The 22,454-nt window shown below is 38.8% G+C and overlaps 1 protein-coding gene across 5 annotated transcripts; it reads left to right on the top strand.

Annotated features, from left to right (window-relative positions):
• The first annotated feature begins 16 nt into the window (after positions 1-16).
• On the top strand, positions 17-15,097 carry LOC121798184 (AP-1 complex subunit gamma-2-like). 5 transcript variants are annotated; one of them, XM_042197059.1, is made up of 18 exons: positions 17-276; positions 1,492-1,794; positions 1,966-2,107; positions 2,363-2,539; positions 2,656-2,835; positions 3,024-3,178; positions 3,786-3,876; positions 4,450-4,613; positions 10,550-10,604; positions 11,747-11,869; positions 11,962-12,057; positions 12,142-12,269; positions 12,395-12,499; positions 12,602-12,855; positions 13,575-13,832; positions 13,915-14,090; positions 14,416-14,520; positions 14,782-15,097. In XM_042197059.1, the coding sequence occupies exons 1-18, from the start codon at positions 245-247 to the stop codon at positions 14,875-14,877; spliced, it is 2,640 nt and encodes an 879-aa protein (XP_042052993.1). In that variant the 5' UTR covers positions 17-244; the 3' UTR covers positions 14,878-15,097. The 5 variants fall into 5 exon arrangements, with proteins under 5 accessions (XP_042052993.1, XP_042052991.1, XP_042052995.1 ...); XM_042197057.1 differs by having other exon boundaries at positions 13,909-14,090; XM_042197061.1 differs by having other exon boundaries at positions 17-328; positions 13,909-14,090.
• The last annotated feature ends 7,357 nt before the right edge of the window (positions 15,098-22,454 follow it).

The raw sequence follows: 22,454 nt of genomic DNA, 5'->3' as shown, positions 1-22,454 counted from the left end.
TTTTAATATATTTAACACAAATCTTTCTTCGAATTTAGCAGCTACTCTGGCATCTTCATTTCCGATTTCCAGATCCAATCATTGAATTCCAGCTTCTCCAGATCTCTGCATCAACGCTCTGTTTCTTTGTGATCTCGTATACTAGTAGGAGTTATACTGCGGCGGTTAGGCCGTTGAGAGTGTGTGAAATTCGACACTGCTGGATCTGGTAGAGCTTTCTCGGAGCTTCAAAACGGACCCAATCATGAACCCCTTCTCCTCCGGCACTCGCCTGAGGTTAGTCGTACCCTAGATGGATCAAGTGTGGAACTGCGCTCAATTGCGATAGGTCTGCTTCGTCTTTGTTTGTTTTGGTTCTATTTTTGCTGCGTGTTCGATAATGTTGCATTGGGGGCGTAGGTATAGGTTTATTTCAACATTGTATTGGACCTATTGCTGTGGATGTTCGTTTAAATTATTGGACGCGGGATTTCTGTCTTCCTTTTGGGTTATATGAGGAGTTCATTGATGAATTGTGGGTTGAATGAGGAGTTCATTGATGAATTGATTGATAAAAATGATGTGTAGCTAATTCATTCAAATAAGGCTAGTAGAGATAAATATAGAACCTAGATGTTGCTAACTGAAGATACTCCTGCATTCTGGTACTTGGTAGAACAATTAAATTACTCCTCATTTTGTGATTTAAACTAATTATATAGCCTTAGTCATCTTTGGTAATCATGCTCCTGCGCCTAATAGAAATCCTCCATGTTTCCTGTTAAACGCAAAAGTATCTTCTTGTTTGCTGCAAAAGTTAGTTGTTTTGTTGTATGAAGAATCTCCCTACGGAAGAACTCAACGAGCTTTTATGGGTTTGCCATGCGTTTGCTAAGTAAGTTAGTTTTTTGAGTGCCCGTGTCATGTATCTAACCCGCCAAAAATGCCTATGTTTCACCATGAAAAATGGTGGGTTAGAATACTTGCCTCATGGATTGAATCTAGATAGTAGGAGAAATTGCCATGAGTGCCCTTCATATTAACCAAACCAAAATGGTTAATATGGAGGTTATTTTTGTCCACAAAAGATATACGGAGTAACATGTTTTTCATCTTCTATAACAAACATGGATTCATGATAAAGCGAACTTTTAACTAAGCTATCAAACACGTCAATAAGATAACTAACTAGTCATGATACATATCGTGATTATTATCCTACCTAGGCGAAATATAGTTAGTCTACCAAACGTGCCCTAAAGTTCAACTTGCTTTTTTCTGCTTTCTCTCTCTCTCTCTCTCTATGCAGTATATATCTATATATATAATCTAAAGTATGTACTATGATATATTGATCTATTTTCATTCATTTGCACTGCAATCATATTATGGAACGTTAACATAAGCACCTCAAAAACCCAACTTGAACTGGGGGCTATGCATACAGTTGCATTTCATTGTGCTGATTATATAGATAAGATTGTACTGAAATAAGTTCGATGTTTCTGCTAGGGATATGATTCGGGCTATACGTGCTTGCAAAACTGCTGCAGAGGAACGTGCTGTTGTTAGAAAAGAATGTGCTTCTATTCGAGCTTCTATAAGTGAAAATGACCAAGATTATATGCATCGCAATTTGGCGAAGCTCATGTTCATCCACATGCTTGGTTACCCAACACATTTTGGTCAAATGGAATGTCTAAAATTAATTGCATCTCCAGGATTCCCAGAGAAAAGAATAGGCTATCTTGGTCTAATGTTGCTCCTTGATGAAAGACAAGAAGTTTTGATGCTCGTTACAAATTCCATAAAACAGTATCCTTCTTACGGTTCTTACTATGTAGGATGAAGCAACATACACAACCATATCTACATATAGTAAAATAAGACAAATATTGTGTGGCTTTGTCTGGAAATGAAATCACTACATATGGTCCATCTGTTTCCTTGGCCCTTGTTCTTTATTTTGCCTTAACTTATGTAAAGAGATCTAAATCATACAAACCAATATATTGTTGGACTTGCTCTTTGTGCTTTGGGTAATATATGCTCTGCAGAAATGGCTCGTGATCTTGCACCAGAAGTCGAAAGATTGCTTCAATTCAGAGATCCTAACATCAGGAAGAAAGTAAGCATCCTGATTTCTCTTTTAAAGACAGTTTGGGTCTAGAGATCTACCTATAGAGTCTGTCACTAGTATCCAGTTATGCTATACCATTGTTGTGATGTCTTCACCTATCAGAATATAATGCTAAAAAACATCAAGCACTGTACTGATATTACTTGCTTAGTGGCTATTTTCAGTATTTTGGTCAGAAGACTCAGAACATGGGGGGTCTGACATGTTTCATTCCCTATGTAGACCTTATTTTTGTGTCATAAGCAGGCAGCACTATGCACAATAAGGATAATCAAGAAAGTGCCGGACCTGGCTGAGAATTTTATAAATGCTGCTGCTGCCTTACTTAAAGAAAAGCACCATGGAGTTTTAATAACTGGTGCCCAGCTTTGCACAGATATGTGTAAAGTCAGTACAGAGGCTCATGAACATTTTAGAAAGGTATGTTTTGTGTCAGTCGGGAGTGCTTCCTGGAGAAAGGCAAAAGGAGCCAACATATGAAGACCCAACTTAAAAAGATTCTAATGTTCTCTTTGTTTTATTCTTTCATTTTCCAGAAATGCCTAGATGGCGTGGTCAAACTTCTAAGGGATCTTGCAAACAGTCCATATGCACCCGAGTATGATATTTCTGGGATCACAGATCCTTTACTTCATATTAGATTGCTCAGGCTTTTGTATGTGTTGGGCCAAGGAGATGCTGATGCTAGCGATACTATGAATGATGTCCTTGCCCAGGCAAGTTAGCTGCATTGGTCTAAGCTACAAAGAGAAAATTATTGATCACAGTTAACTGCTTATACTAATTCCTCCATAAAAGCCTTAATTATGATGCTTGATGCTTAACTTCCAATATTCAGCACTTCCAAAGGAAAATCGGGTACCCTATTTCTGAGAGTTTGTATTTTGTTTCCCTTATGTTTTAGGTGGCTACAAAGACTGAGACAAATAAAAATGCAGGCAATGCCATACTCTATGAATGTGTTGCTACAATCATGAATATTGAAGATAATGGTGGATTACGCGTGCTTGCTGTCAATATTCTGGGAAGGTTTTTGTCCAGCCGTGACAACAATATTAGGTAAGTTTCTATGAACAAGTCATGGGACCACGAAAAAGTCAAGAAAGCTGTACGGTTTGGTCTTACATAACATCATGCTTGCGTGATATACTTTTTTCAGCTTATCTATACTGAATTGTGAACCGAACCTCACATGCTGCTAAATGTTTTACAGAGTGCTTGACATACTCAGTAATGGGCACTGCAAACTATATCTTTCAATATAACACTAGCAGAATGATGATATTTTGCCTTGACTTCAATAATCTTAAAGAATAATGTTATCCAACGATGATCTCAAGCCTTTTTGTTGTAGACTTTTCTACTAAAAGTCCCTTTCAGGGCTATTTTGATGCATAACTTTGCTCCATGAACTAATGTATCAATCATGCTTGCATCATATTTATATTCTCGAATTCATTAGGGAAGTTGTAACGATGACCTGTTCTCTGAGGCTTATATATCTTCTACTCTTAATGATGAATCTTTGTGTGGCAAGCAAGGGCATTGGTTGCTGTATTATTCTATTTGGAGTTCTCCACTCCCATTTTGGTTGAATGTATCTTGATGGTACTCTAATTTATCTGGATCTTTTTTCTACCTAATTGAATAAATGTCATTCCTCCAGATACGTAGCATTGAACATGCTGATGAAAGCTATTTCATTAGATAGTCAAGCAGTACAGAGGCATCGTGCAACAATTTTAGAATGTGTAAAGGTATCATGTGACCACAATTTAACTGCAACGTTTTCCCTTTTAATTTTCACATTTTCAATTGAATTCTTCTGTTTCAGACATGATACAGTTTATCTCCGAGAATTAACCATGCATTTTAGCATTTGAATCTTGACTTTGGTTCGTCTGTTCCAAATCTTTATCCTTTACTTGGTAATGCATATGGTAAATTGGTAATGCATGAAACTTGACTTGTGAAATCAGATTAATCCAGCGGGGGTATTTAGTTGTGTGCCATCTTAAAACTTTGATGATATATTCTATTCCCCTAGATTCCCAATCCAATTTACAAGATGTTATGTGAATTAGTTATATATTTCCCTGGAATACCAGATTCCCAATCCAAAATTTCAATCCTGTTTCGTGAATAGATTTTATTTATTTATATCCCTGGAATCCACAAGTTTCTTCTTAAAATGTTCCTATTTTAACCCCATCAATTTAAGTTTCTCAGCTTCTTAAATTTCTTTCATCCTGTTTCTCCAACTACCTTCAAACTGTATTGTTCTAGGATAACATATAGGATAGTTATAATGCCAGCTGATTCATTGTCAGGATCCAGATGCTTCAATCCGTAAAAGGGCCCTGGAGCTTGTTTATCTTCTGGTAAATGAAAGCAATGCAAAGCCTTTAACCAAGGAGCTTGTTGACTATCTGGAAGTAAGTGACCCGGAATTCAAGGGAGATCTGACGGCCAAAATATGCTCAATTGTGGAGAAGTAAGTTGGTTATTCTGAAGTTGACAAAGAAGATTTTCTTTTCTTGCTAATAATTTATAATTGACCCGTGTTGTGGCTATATTTGTTTGTCCCTTTAGAAACTCACAAATCTGAAAGGCTGCAAATTGTTTTTGTTCAACTGGAGATGGGTTTTAAGCCACACTTTTGAGCTATAAGAAATTTTCATCGGTGATTCGTTTCACTTTGTATAGGAACAAGATCATGGTTTGTGTGAAAGTGTGTCCATGCAAACTACTGGAGCTCGGCTTCTGAGCTCGGAAATGAAGCTCGGCTTTGAGTCCGGTTGTGATCGAGTGGTGGAGCCTCGGCAGCTCCGAGAAGAGATCAAGAAATAAAGCTCGGCTTTGAGCTAGCCGAGAAAGGCAGTTCGGTTGATAGCCGAGAAAGGCAGTTCGGTTGATAGCCGAGAAATGCAGTTCGGTTGCTAACCAAGAATGGCAGTTCGGTTTTAGCCGAGCAGCGGTTATAACTAACTTTGGGAAATAGAGTTAGTTGGATTTTATTTCTTGATTGCATCTTGTATAAATAGCTCGATAGAGCTCAGTAGTGAGAGAGCAGAATTACACCATATACACACACTCAGAGAGATTAAATCTCAAGATAGCAAGCAGTTGTGAGCGGTAGAGTGTGAGTGTGAGTTCGTTGTAATTGTAAAGAGTTCGTCAATAAGATTCCGGTCATCTTCTCCGTGGACGTAGGTGGATTATCACCGAACCACGTTATATCGTTTGCGTGCTTTATTTCCTCGTTCGTGCGTGTGTGAGATCGGCGGTATCACGACCCAACAAGTGGCGCCGTCTGTGGGAAACGTTGAAACGTTTTCTTGATTGGTTTTCTGGGCGAGTTGAAGTCCGGGAGCTCTGTTGTCTGAGCCGATCTTGGCGATTGCCCACCGTTTGTTCGAGAAATGTCCACGGCCAGGTTCGAGGTGGAGAAGTTCACCGGCAGAAACGATTTTGGGCTGTGGAGGCTGAAGATGAAGGCCATCTTGATGCAGCAAGGCCTATGGGATGTCTTGAAGGGAAATAGTGATCCTAAAGAGAATCCGGAGGCCGACGAGAAGGAGAAAGGGAGGCTTCAAGACATGCAATACAAGGCCTATAGCACCCTGATCTTAAACTTGACAGATAGGGTGCTTAGAGAGGTTTCCAAGGAGGAGACAGCCGCAGGGGTGTGGACAAAACTTGAGTCATTATATATGACCAAGTCCCTTGCAAATCGATTGCATTTGAAGCAGAAACTTCTTGCCTTCAAGTTCTCGGATGGAAGAAGCATTGCTGAGCAGCTTGAGGAGTTCGGAAAGTGTATTGATGATCTTGAAAACATCGATGAGGTAATCAAGGATGAGGACAAAGCCTTGATGTTGCTGAATTCCCTTCCTAAAAGTTTCGAACATTTCAAGGATGCGGTGCTACTTGGAAGAGAGTCCAAGGTTACCTATGAGGAGATTCATTCTGCCCTAAAATTGAAAGAATCACAGAGGATTGATCATCCAACTTCTTCAAGGAAAAATGATCCAGTAGCTGAAAGTTTGTATCTGAAGAAAAGTCAGAACAAGAAAGGCTTCAAGAAAAAGAAACCAAAGAAGGAGAGGGCTGAGGGAGAGAAGGAGACCAGGAGCTGCTATTATTGCAAGAAACCGGGCCATTTAAAGAAATCTTGCAATGCTTGGAGAAGGAAGCAAGGGCAAGAGATGGCTGGCAACCTGGAGACTGCTGATCTAGCTCAAGAGGTGGAGGCCAACGAGGCCTTGAATATACACTCAGGAGCAAGGATTGAAGAGTGCTGGATTATGGACTCGGGCTGCTCCTTCCATATATGCTCTCACAAATCCTGGTTTCAAGAATTGTCAGCATGGAGAGGATCAGTGATGCTGGGGAATGATCAGACGTGTGATGTCAAGGGCATTGGGGAGATCAAGCTCAGAATGAAGGGTGGAAGTGTCAAGACTCTCACAGAGGTCAGGTTTATACCACAGATCAAGAGAAACTTGATCTCTCTTGGATTGTTAGAATCAAAGGGGTACAAGTTTGATTCCAGTAATGGGATTCTCAGAGTAACAAAGGGTTCCAGAATCATTATGGAGGCCCAAAGAAAGAATAGCTTGTACTACTTGCTGGGAGAGACAGTGGTTGATGCAGTGAATGTTGCTCAGTCAGAGAATCTTAATATTTGGCATGCTAGGCTGGGACATGTGGGTGAAAAGGGCATCAGGCAGCTGGCCAAACGTGGTGTAATGAAGTTAGGTACATCAGAGAAGCTGAGTAAGTGTGAATCTTGCATTCTTGGAAAGGCAAAGAAGTTGCCATATACTGGTGGGAAGCACACTTCAACAGCACCCTTTGTGTATGCCCACAGTGACCTTTGGGGGCCATCTCCAACTGAATCCATAGGTGGAGGTAAGTATTTCATCTCCATCATAGATGATTATTCAAGAAAAGTATGGATATATATCCTGAAAGAGAAGTCCCAAGCATTTGAGAAGTTTAGAGAATGGCATGCTAGATATGAGAATGAGAAAGGGTCAGTGCTGAAATATCTTAGGACTGATAATGGCATGGAGTTTCTGTCTACTGAATTTGATAGCTTCTGTAAGGAGAAGGGAATAAGGAGACATAGGACAGTGCCAAGAAACCCCCAACAAAACGGGTTGGCAGAGAGAATGAATAGGACATTGCTAGAGAAAGTGAGATGTATGCTATTTTATTCTGGAATGCCAAAGAAGTTTTGGGCAGAGGCCGTTTCTACTGCAGCTGCCCTCATCAATAAGTGTCCTTCTTCAGCAATCTCTGATGAGACCCCAGATCAGAGATGGTATGGGAGCTTGGGAGATTATTCTGCATTGAAGATTTTTGGATGTGCAGCTTATGCACATATAAGGCAGAATAAATTAGAACCAAGAGCCAAGAAATGTGCAATGTTAGGATACCAAGATGGTGTGAAGGGATACAGATTGTGGAACTTGGATGGAGAAGGTCAGAATGTTATAGTGAGCAGAGATGTAATATTCAATGAAGAAGAAATGCCATTCAAGAAAAATGGAAGAGCCTCTGATGGTGGCAGCAGCTCTAGTATGCAGAACTTTGAGTTTGGTGAAGGATCTGGTGGAACAGATACAGATGAGGATGCTGATATTACAGAAAATCAAGAAGAAGGTGGAGTACTTAATCCTCAACCAGCTCAGGATGTGAGTGATCATGATCCGCCAATGGAGCAAGCTGCTGCAAGTCAGGAAATTAGAAGGAATCCGAGGAGGAATGCAGGCTTGCCTAGTAGGTTTTCAGATTATGATATGAGCTTCTTTGCTCTATGTGTAGCAGAAGTACTCATGTTTTCAGAGCCCTCGACCTATGAAGAAGCCATGAGTTGCAAGGAAAGTCAGAAATGGATCAAGGCCATGGAAGAAGAAATTGAGTCCCTATTGAAAAATGGAACTTGGGTTTTGGTGATTGATCCAGGGATACAAACTGATCAGTTGCAAATGGTTGTTCAAAAAGAAGGTAGAGGTGGGGGAGGTTGAAAGCATACGTTTTAAGGCAAGGCTGGTTGCTAGGGGGGTTCACACAAGTGGAGGGAATTGATTACACAGAGGTGTTCTCTCCAGTGGTGAAACATACTTCCATTCGGATCTTGTTGGCCATGACTGCTCATTTTAACTGGGAGCTGCATCAACTCGATGTGAAGACAGCCTTTTTACATGGAGATCTAGAGGAAACAATCTACATGATGCAGCCTAAAGGCTTTGAGAAACCTGGAGAGGAGAAGAAAGTTTGCTTGCTGAAAAAGAGCCTATATGGCCTCAAGCAAAGTAGTAGGCAGTGGAACAAGAAATTCCATGAGCAGATGGAGCTGATGGATTTTGAGAGATCAAACTTTGATAGCTGTGTATATATCAAGAGAAAGGGAGATCTGATAGTTGCCTACTTATTGCTGTATGTAGATGACATCCTGTTGGCTGGATCTAGCAAGAATGAGCTGCAGATTGTCAAGAAGGAACTGAAGCAGAAGTTTGAAATGAAAGACCTTGGGGAGGCAAAGCGGATCCTAGGGATGGATATCATCAGAGACAGAGGAAAAAGGGAGCTGAGGTTGGTTCAAGCTGATTACATCAGGAAGGTGATAGAAAAGTATCAAGTGAAGGATGCAAGGTTAGTCTCCACTCCATTGGCAGGCCATTTCAAACTTAGCAAAGAACAAGAGCCAAAGACAGATGAAGCTAGAAGGGAAATGAGTCTGATACCCTATGCGAATATAGTGGGCAGTGTGATGTACTTGATGATTTGTACAAGGCCGGATGTTGCTCATGCTATAAGCGTGGCCAGTAGGTACATGGCTGACCCGGGCAGAGAGCACTGGGCCGCGCTGAAATGGATCTTGAAGTATCTAAAGGGATCTGTAATGATTGGTTTGAAGTTTGGTGGTGGAGCCTGGTCTGAAAAGGATGAAGTTCTTGAGGGATTTTGTGATTCGGATTATGCTGCCAACTTGGACAACAGAAAATCCCAAAGTGGCTACATATTCACGTTATTTGGCACAGCAGTGAGTTGGAAATCAAATCTACAGTCTGTGGTTGCATTGTCTACGACCGAGGCTGAGTATATTGCGCTAACAGAGGCTGCAAAGGAAGGAAAATGGCTGCAAGGGATACTACAAGATCTAGGAATGAAGCTGGGAGCAGTGAAGATTAACTGTGACAGCAACTCGGCTATATGTTTAGCAAAACATCAAATGTTCCATGAGAGGTCGAAGCATATAGATGTGAGGAGACACTTCATCAGAGATGAGATTCAAAGTGGAAAGATCAATGTGGTGAAAGTTCCTACCGAAGAAAATGCATCAGACATGTTGACAAAATCTCTGCCAACTTCGAAATTCAAACATTGTTTGAAGTTGGTTGAGATTGTGGAGTGTTGAAGCTTGTAACAAGGATTGAGAAGGGAATCCAGATATTGATGGAGTTTTGCAAGGACAAGGTGGAGATTTGTGAAAGTGTGTCCATGCAAACTACTGGAGCTCGGCTTCTGAGCTCGGAAATGAAGCTCGGCTTTGAGTCCGGTTGTGATCGAGTGGTGGAGCCTCGGCAGCTCCGAGAAGAGATCAAGAAATAAAGCTCGGCTTTGAGCTAGCCGAGAAAGGCAGTTCGGTTGATAGCCGAGAAAGGCAGTTCGGTTGATAGCCGAGAAATGCAGTTCGGTTGCTAACCAAGAATGGCAGTTCGGTTTTAGCCGAGCAGCGGTTATAACTAACTTTGGGAAATAGAGTTAGTTGGATTTTATTTCTTGATTGCATCTTGTATAAATAGCTCGATAGAGCTCAGTAGTGAGAGAGCAGAATTACACCATATACACACACTCAGAGAGATTAAATCTCAAGATAGCAAGCAGTTGTGAGCGGTAGAGTGTGAGTGTGAGTTCGTTGTAATTGTAAAGAGTTCGTCAATAAGATTCCGGTCATCTTCTCCGTGGACGTAGGTGGATTATCACCGAACCACGTTATATCGTTTGCGTGCTTTATTTCCTCGTTCGTGCGTGTGTGAGATCGGCGGTATCACGACCCAACAGTTTGTGCAAGTAATACTTTAACAACAGGACATTTAAAAGTTCTTTATTTCCATTTTCCCTTCTACTAGTGAGCTCCTGCAACTATTCTTACAACTACAGGAATGTACTTTTCATGTTAAAACATTGTTTTATCTCTTCATTATCCTTTCATCTGCAGTTTTGCTCACTTTATCACAATTTTATGCTCTGAACTTCCATAACCGTTCTGTTTCTCGTCACTTAAAACAGTGAAAGAATGCATGATTGCAATTTTTGTTTAACAATATAAATAGCTTTATTGGATGTGGAATATGATATATTTTCCAGTTTATTGCATTTGTTCATATCCTTAATCGTCTGTTTTTGTTACTCCAGGTTTTCCCCTGAAAAATTGTGGTATATTGATCAGATGGTGAAGGTTCTTTCAGAGGTACGCCTTGGTCTTAAATACTTTGTGGAATTTCTGTGCACTTCTATTATTTCGACTTTAGAGGTTTTTCTTGATGATTGATGAATAAATATTCATGTATTTAAGCTCGAGAAGCAGGCTATTTTCTTCTTGGTATAGAGAATGTTCAATATAAACGGTAGGATGCTTAAAGCTTATATGTCTGTGGTTTGAGAATGCCAAGTACTTGTGCTGCTATTGTCCTCATCAAAGTATTTCAAAGAAATCTTTTGATTCACATTAAAATACTCCCTCCGTCTCTGAAAAGCATAAACTATTTCTTTATTAGTCCATCCCTGAAAAGCATGAACTTTCTACTTTTGGAATAGTTAAACAACACATTACCCCTACACACCATTTTATATACCGCATCCGTCCCAACTAAGTTGGGTCACTTCTTTTGGACACGGAGAGTAAATTAAGTGATGGAGTAAAGCAAGAGTGATTAGATGTTTTGTTTTTTGTCAAAAAAGGAAATGACTTAACTTTGTTGGGACGTCCCAAAAATGAATATGACTCAACTTAGTTGGGACGGAGGGAGTACAACTTATACGATTACACTACACTACTAATAATGTGGAGCCCACTCTCCACTAACACCTACACTACCCTTTATCTCTCTCTTACTTTACCAATAAATCATTAGAACCCGTGCCGAACCAAATGTTCATACTTTTCTGGGACGGAGGGAGTAACTTAACGAACCCCTGGTTTGACTGTATATATATCTCCTGATTTGTTATCAGAATTGTGTGCGTTTCAATTTTTGAAAAAAGTTGCCGTCATGTTCATCCTGTTGCTTGTATGTATTTTTGCAAAAGCAAGATATGCTATTGGATTTTCGTTTATCCAATTTATCTCCTAGTTTGACTCTGAATTGTATATATCTCCTGATTTGTTATCAGAATTTTGTGCTTTTCAATTTCTGAAAAAGAGTTGCTGTCATGCTCATCCCGTTGCTTGTATGTATTTTTGCAAAAGCTAGATATGCTATTGGATTATCGTTTATCCATACTCATTCATATTTTCTACAATCAAATTCCTATAAACAGAACCGAGCCTAATTAAATTATCTTTATTTATTGTCATAATGAAGTGAATTGATTTTTGTGATAGTGTTTCAGGCTGGAAACTATGTAAAGGATGAAGTTTGGCATGCACTTATTGTCGTTATTACTAATGCTCCTAACCTACATGGATATACAGTTAGAGCTCTATACAAGGCTGTTCAAAAATCAAGTGAACAGGTAGGCATGCTGCAGAGGTGTAGGTTCCTTCTGAAATTTGGTTAAATTGTCTTGTCTGAGCAGTCATGCCTATTTTTCTATTTCTTCATCAGGAAACACTTGTTCGAGTTGCCGTGTGGTGCATTGGTGAATATGGGGAAATGCTGGTGGGTAATGCTGGCATGCTTGATGTCGAGGATCCCATAACTGTGAGTTGATGCTTCTTAGAATTTTCTTAAAAAAATTGCCATCTTTAAATTCCTTGACTTTTCTATCAATGGAACTTGGAACAGGTAACTGAGGCTGAAGCTGTGGATCTTGTAGAAACTGCAATTAAGTGCCATACTTCAGATCTCACAACACAAGCAATATGTTTAGTCGCATTGTTAAAGCTATCAAGTCGATATCCTTCCTGTGCAAAGTATGTTGGCATTGGTTCCCTGCATATTATCCCTGGGTTGCCTGTTTCTAGTTACTGTTTATTAATCTTAATTATATGATCAGTTACCATTATGAAGCTAGGAATCATTTTGTAATCTATTGCAGGAGGATAAATGACATTGTCCTTCATCAGAAGGGAAGCCTTGTGCTTGAGTTGCAACAAAGAGCCATTGAATTCAACTCTATTATAGGAAAGCATGGGAAAATTAGGTACAGATCCAGGCTTTCAACCTTGATTAGAAAATTTATGCTTTCTTTTCTTTGCTTCTTTGTTCAATATCTTAACTTCTAAGATCATGCTGTGTGGTCCAGATCTGCATTGGTGGAAAGGATGCCGGTGCTTGATGAGGCAACTTATAGTGGGAGGAGGGCTGGTTCTGTACCAGCTGTGGTTTCAACTTCATTAGGAACTCAACCGAAAATGTCAAATGGTGTTGCTAAACCCACTTCAGCTCCTCTTGTTGATTTACTTGATCTTAGCTCTGATGACGTTCAAACACCAAGCTCTTCTGGTGGAGATTTTCTTCATGATCTTCTTGGTGTTGATCTGTCTCCAGCTTCCCCAGGTTAATTTTCTTATTTGTATATCTGATTTTTTTAGATTGAATATTTGGCAATGTCTATGTGTCATCTTTGAAGTTTTTATATGATGCCAAGACTTATTCAATATGCATGCACTGGCATTGATCCGCCTTTTCTTCTCTTGAGCACTTGCAAGGGTTTAGGAATTATGAGATCCATAGGTTGTAGTACAAGTATCTTGGACTGTCTTGTTGCATAGAGTTTACTGTTAAGTTACTCTCAGGTGAAAACACTTTATGATCCCAAATATACTAATCTCTGCACTTTACCATCTCAACTTTAATCATAAAAATTTACCATTTAAACCATAGATTTTCTTCAATCAAGTTCCTACTAGTTTTAGTCTTTTATGACCACTAGTTACCAAAACCATAAAAAGTTAAATACACTGTGGTGGCACCATTATATACCCCTTCGTTAATTTTCTATTTCTTCTTCTATATATATCATCTGTATTTTAGATTCCATATTTCGACAACTGAAACATGACAAGATGAATTTCTGTCGAATGTTGGATAATCTTCAAGTTATGGATAAAGTTTGGACGGTTATCCAGGGGAAGATGGTAAAGTGTAAAAACACTCATAGTTGGGATGGCAAAACACTTTTACCCCTTATCCTTATTTCAATAAAGAGAATAAAATTGTTCTAAATTAGTTTTTGGTTTCTTTTTCCTCTGTCACTAACATCTGCATGTCTTCAGTTTCAGGAACTAATAATAAGGCCCCAAAGAATGGAACAGATGCGTTGCTAGACCTTTTATCCGTTGGAGCTCCTACAGCACAAAGTAGTTCTTCCATGCTTGATATGTTATCATCTGAACAAGATAACAAAAGGTCTGAGGGTCTGCTAGACAATTTTGCATCCCTTTCTACATCTTCAGCACACTCTTCTTCAGCTGTATCAAGTTCTTCAATGATGGATTTGTTAGATGGATTTGGAACCAGCTCGTCTGTTCCTGGTATGTCCTTTTCATCAGTCAAGTTCCCTTGTGTTTGTATTATTTCATTTCTAGTACTTTGATGACCTAGCTATAGTTGCAGAAACAAGTGGCCCATCCTATCCATCAGTTGTTGCATTTGAGAGCGGCTCGTTAAAAGTAACTTTCAACTTTTCGAAAGAGCCTGGAAATCCTCAGACCACAACAATTGAGGCTCAATTTGTGAACAAGTCTCCTGATATCTACTCTAATTTCGTATTCCAGGCTGCTGTGCCAAAGGTATTTTAAGCATGCAATTGACTTTATATGCATCTGTTTTCCTGTGCTGGAAGTACTAAGAGATTATTCTGCTCAAAGTGATCCTTTCTTGTCATTGTACAAGCTGGAGGATTACTGTTTTGTTACTTTGTATTTGTCATATGCTGGTTTCTAAGTCAATCATCTTCCTTTTCTGTTATTTGTGGTGATAGCTCTTATTGCTAAGCCTTTTGCACACTGCCTCAGTTATTTTGTAGTGTTGGCTTGCAGAATCGTGCTCTTAATAATTTTATCCTTGGTGGTTATCGCATCTATCCTCATATCGTTTTGTGAATCCAATGTACAGTTTCTTCAATTGCACTTGGAACCAGCTAGTGGCAGTACGCTTCCAGCAAGTGGTAAAGGATCAATCACGCAGAAGCTAAAAGTTTCAAACAGCCAGCATGGCAAGGTAAGATAATCCATATCCACTCGCATTATTTACCGGTTGCATATTATTAAAATTAATATTGCATACTATAATGTTACACATGTATGTGTATATATATTGTTCAGAATTATGTATTGAGCAATGGTACGTACTACCCTTCTATCTTAAAATAGAAAATCATTCCAATGTCAGTCAATAGGGTTAGTAAATGAAAAGATGCAAGAGTAGTTTTGTGAGTAATCTGCTTATCTGCATTTCATAAGAGTATGGTTTCACTTTCAGAAATCCCTGGTCATGAGGGTAAGAATAAACTACAAGGCCAAAGACAAAGATGTTTTGGAGGATGGTCAAATAAGCAATTTCCCCCATGGCCTGTAGACTCATGATGAAAAAGCTAAGATATGGTGGCAATTGGAGTAGGATGATTTTGAACGACGGCCTGTTTTTGCCTTATCACTACTTCCAGGAAAAGTTTCGACTTGATTTTAAACCTTTGGGTGCATACATACTTATTTGTATTACAGATATCTTATCGATTGTATTCAGGCTTTGTGTAAATCTTAAAGAGAGAAATTAATCTACATTTGTTTTTTGTTAATTTTAAATGTTTGGTTACCTTACAATAATGGTATATATCATGTCACTTGTCGCCATGCCATCATCTCTTTCTCTCTTTCTAAACACATAGTAAAAGATTAAGACAAAGCATAATTGTGTAAATAAATTTGTTGCTAACAAATGAAAGTATGACATCGTTGTCTCTTGAATGGTCAAAAGAATCTAGAGCTTAATCACATCAATGTCGAATCAAATGCAACCCTTTCCAATCGTCCGTATACGGCTGCTCTAACTCCAACATGATTCTTAATTAAAAAAAAATCAATATTCCGAAAACATATTCAAAGCTTTTTGATAGAAATACTGACATTGAATGGTAGGAGGACCCAAATGCCAATTTCGTATTTATGCGACGGTGCGAAATAAGATCGTGTTCATCATTTTTCGATACAGTAGGGATTGTTCAGCATTATAGCATTAGCATTGGGGCGCCCTAAGAGACGCCCTAAAGCCCGCCCTATGCACCGCCACGTCAGCATTTTATCCTTCCATCTGCAGTGGGGTGCCCTATAAGCCGCCCTAAAGGCCGCCCTATATGTTTCACTATTGTTTTATTAATTAATTTAAATGTTTTCAAATATGTCAATGCAAAATAATAAAAAATACCACGATTAATTAAAAACGACAAATCCTACATTGATTAAAAAAAAGTTTTACACGCGTTAGAAATGAAAAAAAAGTTGACGACTCTACAAAAGTCCCAACTTGCGGCGCAGCTCATTGATCATCCCCTGGACGTATTCGGCTTTGACCGGGTCCTGACATTGCATGAGGACGTTGTGCGTGTCCAACAACGTCCTCCGGTTGGCGGCCGCTGCCAACTCTGCGTAGGCAAGTGCAGTCGGGGTCGGGGTCGGGATCGGCGATGGGGGGCGGCCGCGGCCGCGGCTTGCGAGGAGGATGTCGTCTTCGCCTTCCCCTTGTTCTTCGCAGTCTTGACACCAATGGGACGTCGGGAAGACACCGATGTGCCGGAACTCTCCTCCTCCTCGTACATCGTCCAGTTGAGGTCCACCGGATATGCGCCGCTTTCGATGCTTGTGTAAGCACCGGCTTCAGTGGTCCTCGTCCTCTTTGGCGCAACCGATGGCAGAATCCGGCACTGTAACTTCTGCTTGTCCTTCAAGAGCGTCCAGATGTTGAAATGCTTGAAGTCACCGTACATTGACTGGTATGACAACAACGCTCTATCGCTCACATCGCTCAAGCTCTCGCCGCTTCCCTGCTCCCTCGAGCACCTCTCATACTCCGCCGAGAACATGTTGACTTGCTTCTTCACCTGATCTTAGTGCTTGCAGAGCTGCTCCCTATGGCGCTTGTACGCGCTCAGCGGCTTCGCCTCATTGTAGCGCTCGACGATGCGCTCCCAAACGCAACCTGCTTTTGGTTGTTCGCTAATACCGGGTCCTCCGAAATATCCACCCAACACCTCGCCAAGACGAGGGTTTCATCCGATTGGTAGTTTGTCCTCCCGGGGGCGTACTCTTCATTCATTTTCGGAGGTGGCACCTTGTATGCCAGGTGTCGGTTCCGCTTTTTTCTAGCAGGGGCGGCGGCGCGGCGGGAAGGGGCGGCGGGGCGAGTCGGAGACGGCACCATATCAGACAGACCGTACGAATCCGTACTGAATTTGGGATCGTACTGCGTGTTGGAGTCGAACGACCGATATTCGTCAGGGTCTGTACCCGGCCAACGTGCACCACCCCAAAACATCGGACTATTCGGACTTGGGTATTCACCGGAATCCATTTTATAGTGTAATTTGAGTGTGGAAAAGTGAATGGAAATGTTACAAATGAAGTTGAGATAGGGGGTATTTATATAAATAAAATTTTCAAAATAAAAAAAATAAAATAAAAACGTGTTGCATCGTCCGCGGATCCGCGGACGATCTATAGGGCGCGGACGATGCATCGGGTATCGTCCGAGGCATCGGGCGGCCTATCGTCCGCCCAATTGCGGATGCTCTTATTGCTAGTGCTGATTGAATATAGCTTTTCCAATGCTCGTTTGGTAATGATCGGATTCACATCCCAAAAATAATGCTCTCTTTGCACGAGACTAAAATATTCAATTTGACTCCGCATAAGTTTTAAGAAATGTAAATGAAAATGAGTATAAAAAATTGATCGAAATATGAGCCATACATTTATATACTATATTGAATTTATAATAAAATATGAGTAGAATTGGAACATGATACTTATTTATCAAAAGTAGTAGAACTAAAAATGAAGGGTAACATTTAATGATATATCCCAAAATGGCAATATGGACATAAAGAATTATAGTATTATTATTATTATTATTATTATTATTATTATTATTATTATTATTATTATTATTATTATTATTATAAATAAAATACAGTTGGGTTGTCTCCAAGGCTTGGCTTTCTTGGTTATTTAAACCAATTACTACTACTACTAGTACTATTTAATTTGAAAGAATAAATTAATGTTATTAATATTAACAAATATAGGGAGTAGTAAATATAAAATGAGTTCAGTCATCCCTTTTTAATACATCACCTTAATTATCTTATTTAACGTCTATTTTAATAGGCTAGTTCTAGTATTACTAAATGAGAATTAAGTATATAAGAAACACCTCAGCCTCACTCATTATTTAGGCTATACGTGATCATTTGTTTTCCCTATCTTATACACTTTTATTAATTGAAATTGATGTATATATCATTAAAATTTACATTCTGTCATAATGTGTATTCTGGGCACAGTTAGACACAAAATGGTTGTAAAAGAGAAGAAACCCTATATATATATATATAGGGTCATGATCTATGGCAAACACCTCTTAACCATATAACTAGAGAACAAATAATAGCCACAAGATCAAAAAAATCAAGGGCTAGTATTAATTTTTGAATTTAAGGAGAAATTAGTTCCCTCAATCACAAATTTACTCTACAATAACAAGGCAGGGGTATAATGGTCATTGCATATCCAAAAATAGGATACGTCGGCAAATTAGAATTCATCTCCTCTTCTTCTCTTCTCCATCCTCATCACCGCCTTGTACCTGCCGTTGTCGCAGCGGCGGCAGGAGATTCAACCTCATTGTGCGATTCAACCTTTTCTTCTCTCTTCTGCAAAATTCGCGCGATTCAACCTTCTCGTCGATGTTGGCATCGTCGTCGTCACGTTCTGCAGGAATCAGACGCTGAATTGGAGGAAAAAGGCGTCGCTGATGGTGGAATTGGATGCTAGAGATGAGCGAATCCAGGTTTTGGAAAGGATTGTGGAGAAAGTAGAATCGGAAGATTTGGCAGAGTAGGAAATGCAGATGTGCTTTGATGAGAAGGAGATGGTGATTAGGGAGATCGGCGGTGGAAGGAGGTGGATGGTCACAGCCATTGCCACTGCTGCTGCTGTCATATTCTACTTCCATGCTCACAGAAATCATTGATTTTTGTTGATTAGAGTTTCAGTTTTGGATAATTGTTGCTAAATAATGCACTTAATTTGCTTCAATTTTGTGTTTGCTGCACTGGCATATATTTTTTATCACTACTATTATGAGAATTTGATTTCTTGAATCTTGATGGTGCTTGAGTTTGGAATTAGATCACTTCATATTTATGTGTTGTTCTTTGTGTTTTGTAAACAAGAGTGAAGTAAAATAAGAATAAGAGTGATGTAATTTGTAAACAAGAGTGAAGTAAAATCAGAATAAGAGTGATGTGTTTTGTAAACAAGAGTGAAGTAAAATCACAATAAGAGTGACGTGTTTTGTAAACAAGAGTGAAGTAAATTAACAATAAGAGTGATGTGTTTTGTAAACAAGAGTGAAGTAAAAGAGTGATTTGTTTTGTAAACAAGAGTGAAGTAAAATCGGAATAAGAGTGATGTGTTTTGTAAACAAGAGTTAAGTAAAATCAGAATATGAGTGATGTGTTTTGTAAACAAGAGTGAAGTGCTTTCTGAACAAGAGTGAAGTGTTTTGTGAACAAGAGTGAAGTAAAATCAGAATAAGAGTGATGTGTTTTGTGAACAAGAGTGAAGTAAAATCAGAATAAGAGTGATGTGTTTTGTGAACAAGAGTGAAGTGTTTTCTGAACAAGAGTGAAGTGTTTTGTGAACAAGAGTGAAGTAAAATCAGAATAAGAGTGATGTGTTTTGTGAACAAGAGTGAAGTAAAATCAGAATAAGAGTGATGTGTTTTGTGAACAAGAGTGAAGTGTTTTCTGAACAAGAGTGAAGTGTTTTGTGAACAAGAGTGAAGTAAAATCAGAATAAGAGTGATGTGTTTTGTGAACAAGAGTGAAGTAAAATCAGAATAAGAGTGATGTGTTTTGTGAACAAGAGTGAAGTAAAATCAGAATAAGAGTGATGTGTTTTGTGAACAAGAGTGAAGTAAAATCAGAATAAGAGTGATGTGTTTTGTGAACAAGAGTGAAGTAAAATCAGAATAAGAGTGATGTGTTTTGTGAACAAGAGTGAAGTGTTTTCTGAACAAGAGTGAAGTGTTTTGTGAACAAGAGTGAAGTAAAATCAGAATAAGAGTGATGTGTTTTGTGAACAAGAGTGAAGTAAAATCAGAATAAGAGTGATGTGTTTTGTAAACAAGAGTGAAGTAAAATAATGCTAGGAGTGATGCGTTTTGTAAACAAGAGTGAAGTAAAATCATGCTAAGAGTGATGTATTTCAGGGTTATGAATTGGAAGGTATCGAAATCCATTTGCCTTTGCTGAATAATTAAGCTACTTTTTGCCCGATTCCTCTTAATTTGTGCAATTTTTTTTAGTTTCATCTTCATAATCTTGCAAATATGCAATTCACAAGTGCTTAACAAACTGCGAATCTTGCAAATCATACAATTCACACGCACACAAATTCCTACTCGTATTCCAATCACAACATACAATTTTCAGCTGCGTAGATCAAACAATACCAAAATAGTTCATACTTACAATTTACAATAATCATCCAATGAAATTATAGCCATGTATCACAAACTAGAATCGCCATTAACGAGGTGCTATCACAAACTATAATCGATCAAAATGTTCGATTCTATGAACAGTGCAAATGATCAATTTCATAGTAATCTTAATTTGAATAGCATAAATCGCATGAATCCACCATAGTTCTTTCTTATTGAGATCAGATCTTGCAGATGCGATCAAATAATTGACGAAATATGGATGAATTGCAATTGCTAACTGCCGCTGTAACGTGGCGAATGCGCCGGGGAGCCTTGCGCCTGCTGCACAGGTTGAAGGTTTGAGCGTGGTGTTGGTAGGGTGGAGGCGGATGATGAGTTCGGCGGCGGAGCCTACATCGTCGCCGCCTTCATCGGTGAAGAACAGCGAGTCGCCGGGGGAGAATGCCGTTTTCATAATGAGAATGAAAGGAATCTGCGTAATTCATTTAAATTTGATAATTTAATTTCCAAAAATACCCTTGGCCTATTTTACATTATTAAAATAATTAATATTTATTTCATTAAGATGTGTGGCTGAGATTTGTTCTCTAGTTATACACTTAAGATTAGTTATACCTTGATCACTACCCTCTATATATATATATGTATATATATATATATATATAGGGTCATGATCTATGGCAAACACCTCTTAACCATATAACTAGAGAACAAATATTAGCCACAAGATCAAAAAAATCAAGGGCTAGTATTAATTTTTAAATTTAATGAGATATTAGTTCCCTCAATCACAAATTTACTCCACAATAATAAGGCGGGGGTATAATGGTCATTGCACATCCAAAATTAGATTACATCATTGGCATTTGAAAAAGAAACCGCTTTCTTCTCTTCTCCTCCTATTCCTTCTTCTGCAAAATAGTTCTCAGCTCTCCTACCGCCGATTCGTCCGATTGAAGAGGATTTCGATTGGAAATTATCAATATTTTCGCGATTCAAGTGACTCTTTCCCCGACGAAGGAATCTGCATCGGTGTCTCCAATCATCACTCTTCCAGCGGCCAACAACACCGCCACGTCAACAAGGCGGCGGCGGCGCTCCGGAAGGAGCTCATCGCGGTGATCAAGGAGAAGAAGAAGGCGATGGCCAAGGGCGGGCCGCTCTACAACATCTTGTCGCACATGATCGTGGCATCTGACCCCGAGCTGGAACACACAGATCTATGATATGATTTAGCCTGCATTTCCCAATTTATCTTCTGTTTTTCTTAGTTTTGATTTCCTTTAATTAGGGAATTAACATTAGGTGATAAGCTATCGTTGCAATTTTTATGATGGGATGTAGTGTAGTATTTGAATTTTGTGAGATTTTAGCTATGCATTTCAGATGTAGCCCCTTTCTGTTTCTTCTTGCTCTGATCTAATTATAATATCAATGTTGAATTGTCCCAAAAATAATCATGCTAAGAGTGAAGAGTGAAGTAAAATCATGCTAAGAGTGATGTGTTTTGTAAACAAGAGTGAAGTAAAATAGTGATGTGTTTTGTAAACAAGAGTGAAGCATTATCATGCTAAGAATGATGTGTTTTGTAAATAAGAGTGAAGTAAAATCATGCTAAGAGTGATGTGTTTTGCAAACAAGAGTGAAGTACAATAACGATGTGTTTTGCAAACAAGAGTGAAGTAAAATCATTCAAAGAGTGATGTGTTTTGTAAATAACAGTAAAGTAAAAAATCATAATAAGAGTGACGTGTTTTGTGAACAAGAGTGAAGTAAAATCATAATAAGAGTGATGTGTTTTGTGAATAAGAGTGAAGTAAAATCATAATAAGAGTGATGTGTTTTGTAAACAAGAGTGAAGTAAAATCAGAATAAGAGTGATGTATTTTGTAAACAAGAGTGAAGTAAAATCGGAGTAAGAGTGATGTGTTTTGTAAACAAGAGTGAAGTAAAATCAGAATAAAAGTGGTGTGTTTTGTAAACAAGAGTGAAGTAAAATCAGAGTAAGAATGATGTGTTTTGTGAACAAGAGTGAAGTAAAATCAGAATACGAGTGATGTGTTTTGTGAACAAGAGTGAAGTAAAATCACAGTAAGAGTGAAGTGTTTTGTGAACAAGAGTGAAGTAAAATCATAATAAGAGTGATGTGTTTTGTGAACAAGAGTGAAGTAAAATCAGAATAAGAGTGATGTGTTTTGTGAACAAGAGTGGAGTAAAATCAGAATAAGAGTGATGTGTTTTGTAAACAAGAGTGAAGTAAAATCACAGTAAGAGTGATGTGTTTTGTGAACAAGAGTGAAGTAAAATCACAGTAAGAGTGATGTGTTTTGTGAACAAGAGTGAAGTAAAATCAGAATAAGAGTGATGTGTTTTGTGAACAAGAGTGAAGTAAAATCACAGTAAGAGTGAAGTGTTTTGTGAACAAGAGT

Source organism: Salvia splendens, chromosome 4 (assembly GCF_004379255.2).
Source record: "Salvia splendens isolate huo1 chromosome 4, SspV2, whole genome shotgun sequence".
Lineage (NCBI taxonomy): Eukaryota > Viridiplantae > Streptophyta > Magnoliopsida > Lamiales > Lamiaceae > Salvia > Salvia splendens.
This window is presented reverse-complemented; position numbering and strand designations above follow the sequence as displayed.

Coding starts and splice junctions, on each gene's coding strand:
- LOC121798184 (XM_042197057.1), top strand. CDS start 245: ATGAACCCCTTCTCCTCCGGCACTCGCCTGAG. Junction 2,540..2,655: donor CTCATGAACATTTTAGAAAG/GTATGTTTTGTG, acceptor TTCATTTTCCAG/AAATGCCTAGATGGCGTGGT. Junction 2,836..3,023: donor TGAATGATGTCCTTGCCCAG/GCAAGTTAGCTG, acceptor CTTATGTTTTAG/GTGGCTACAAAGACTGAGAC.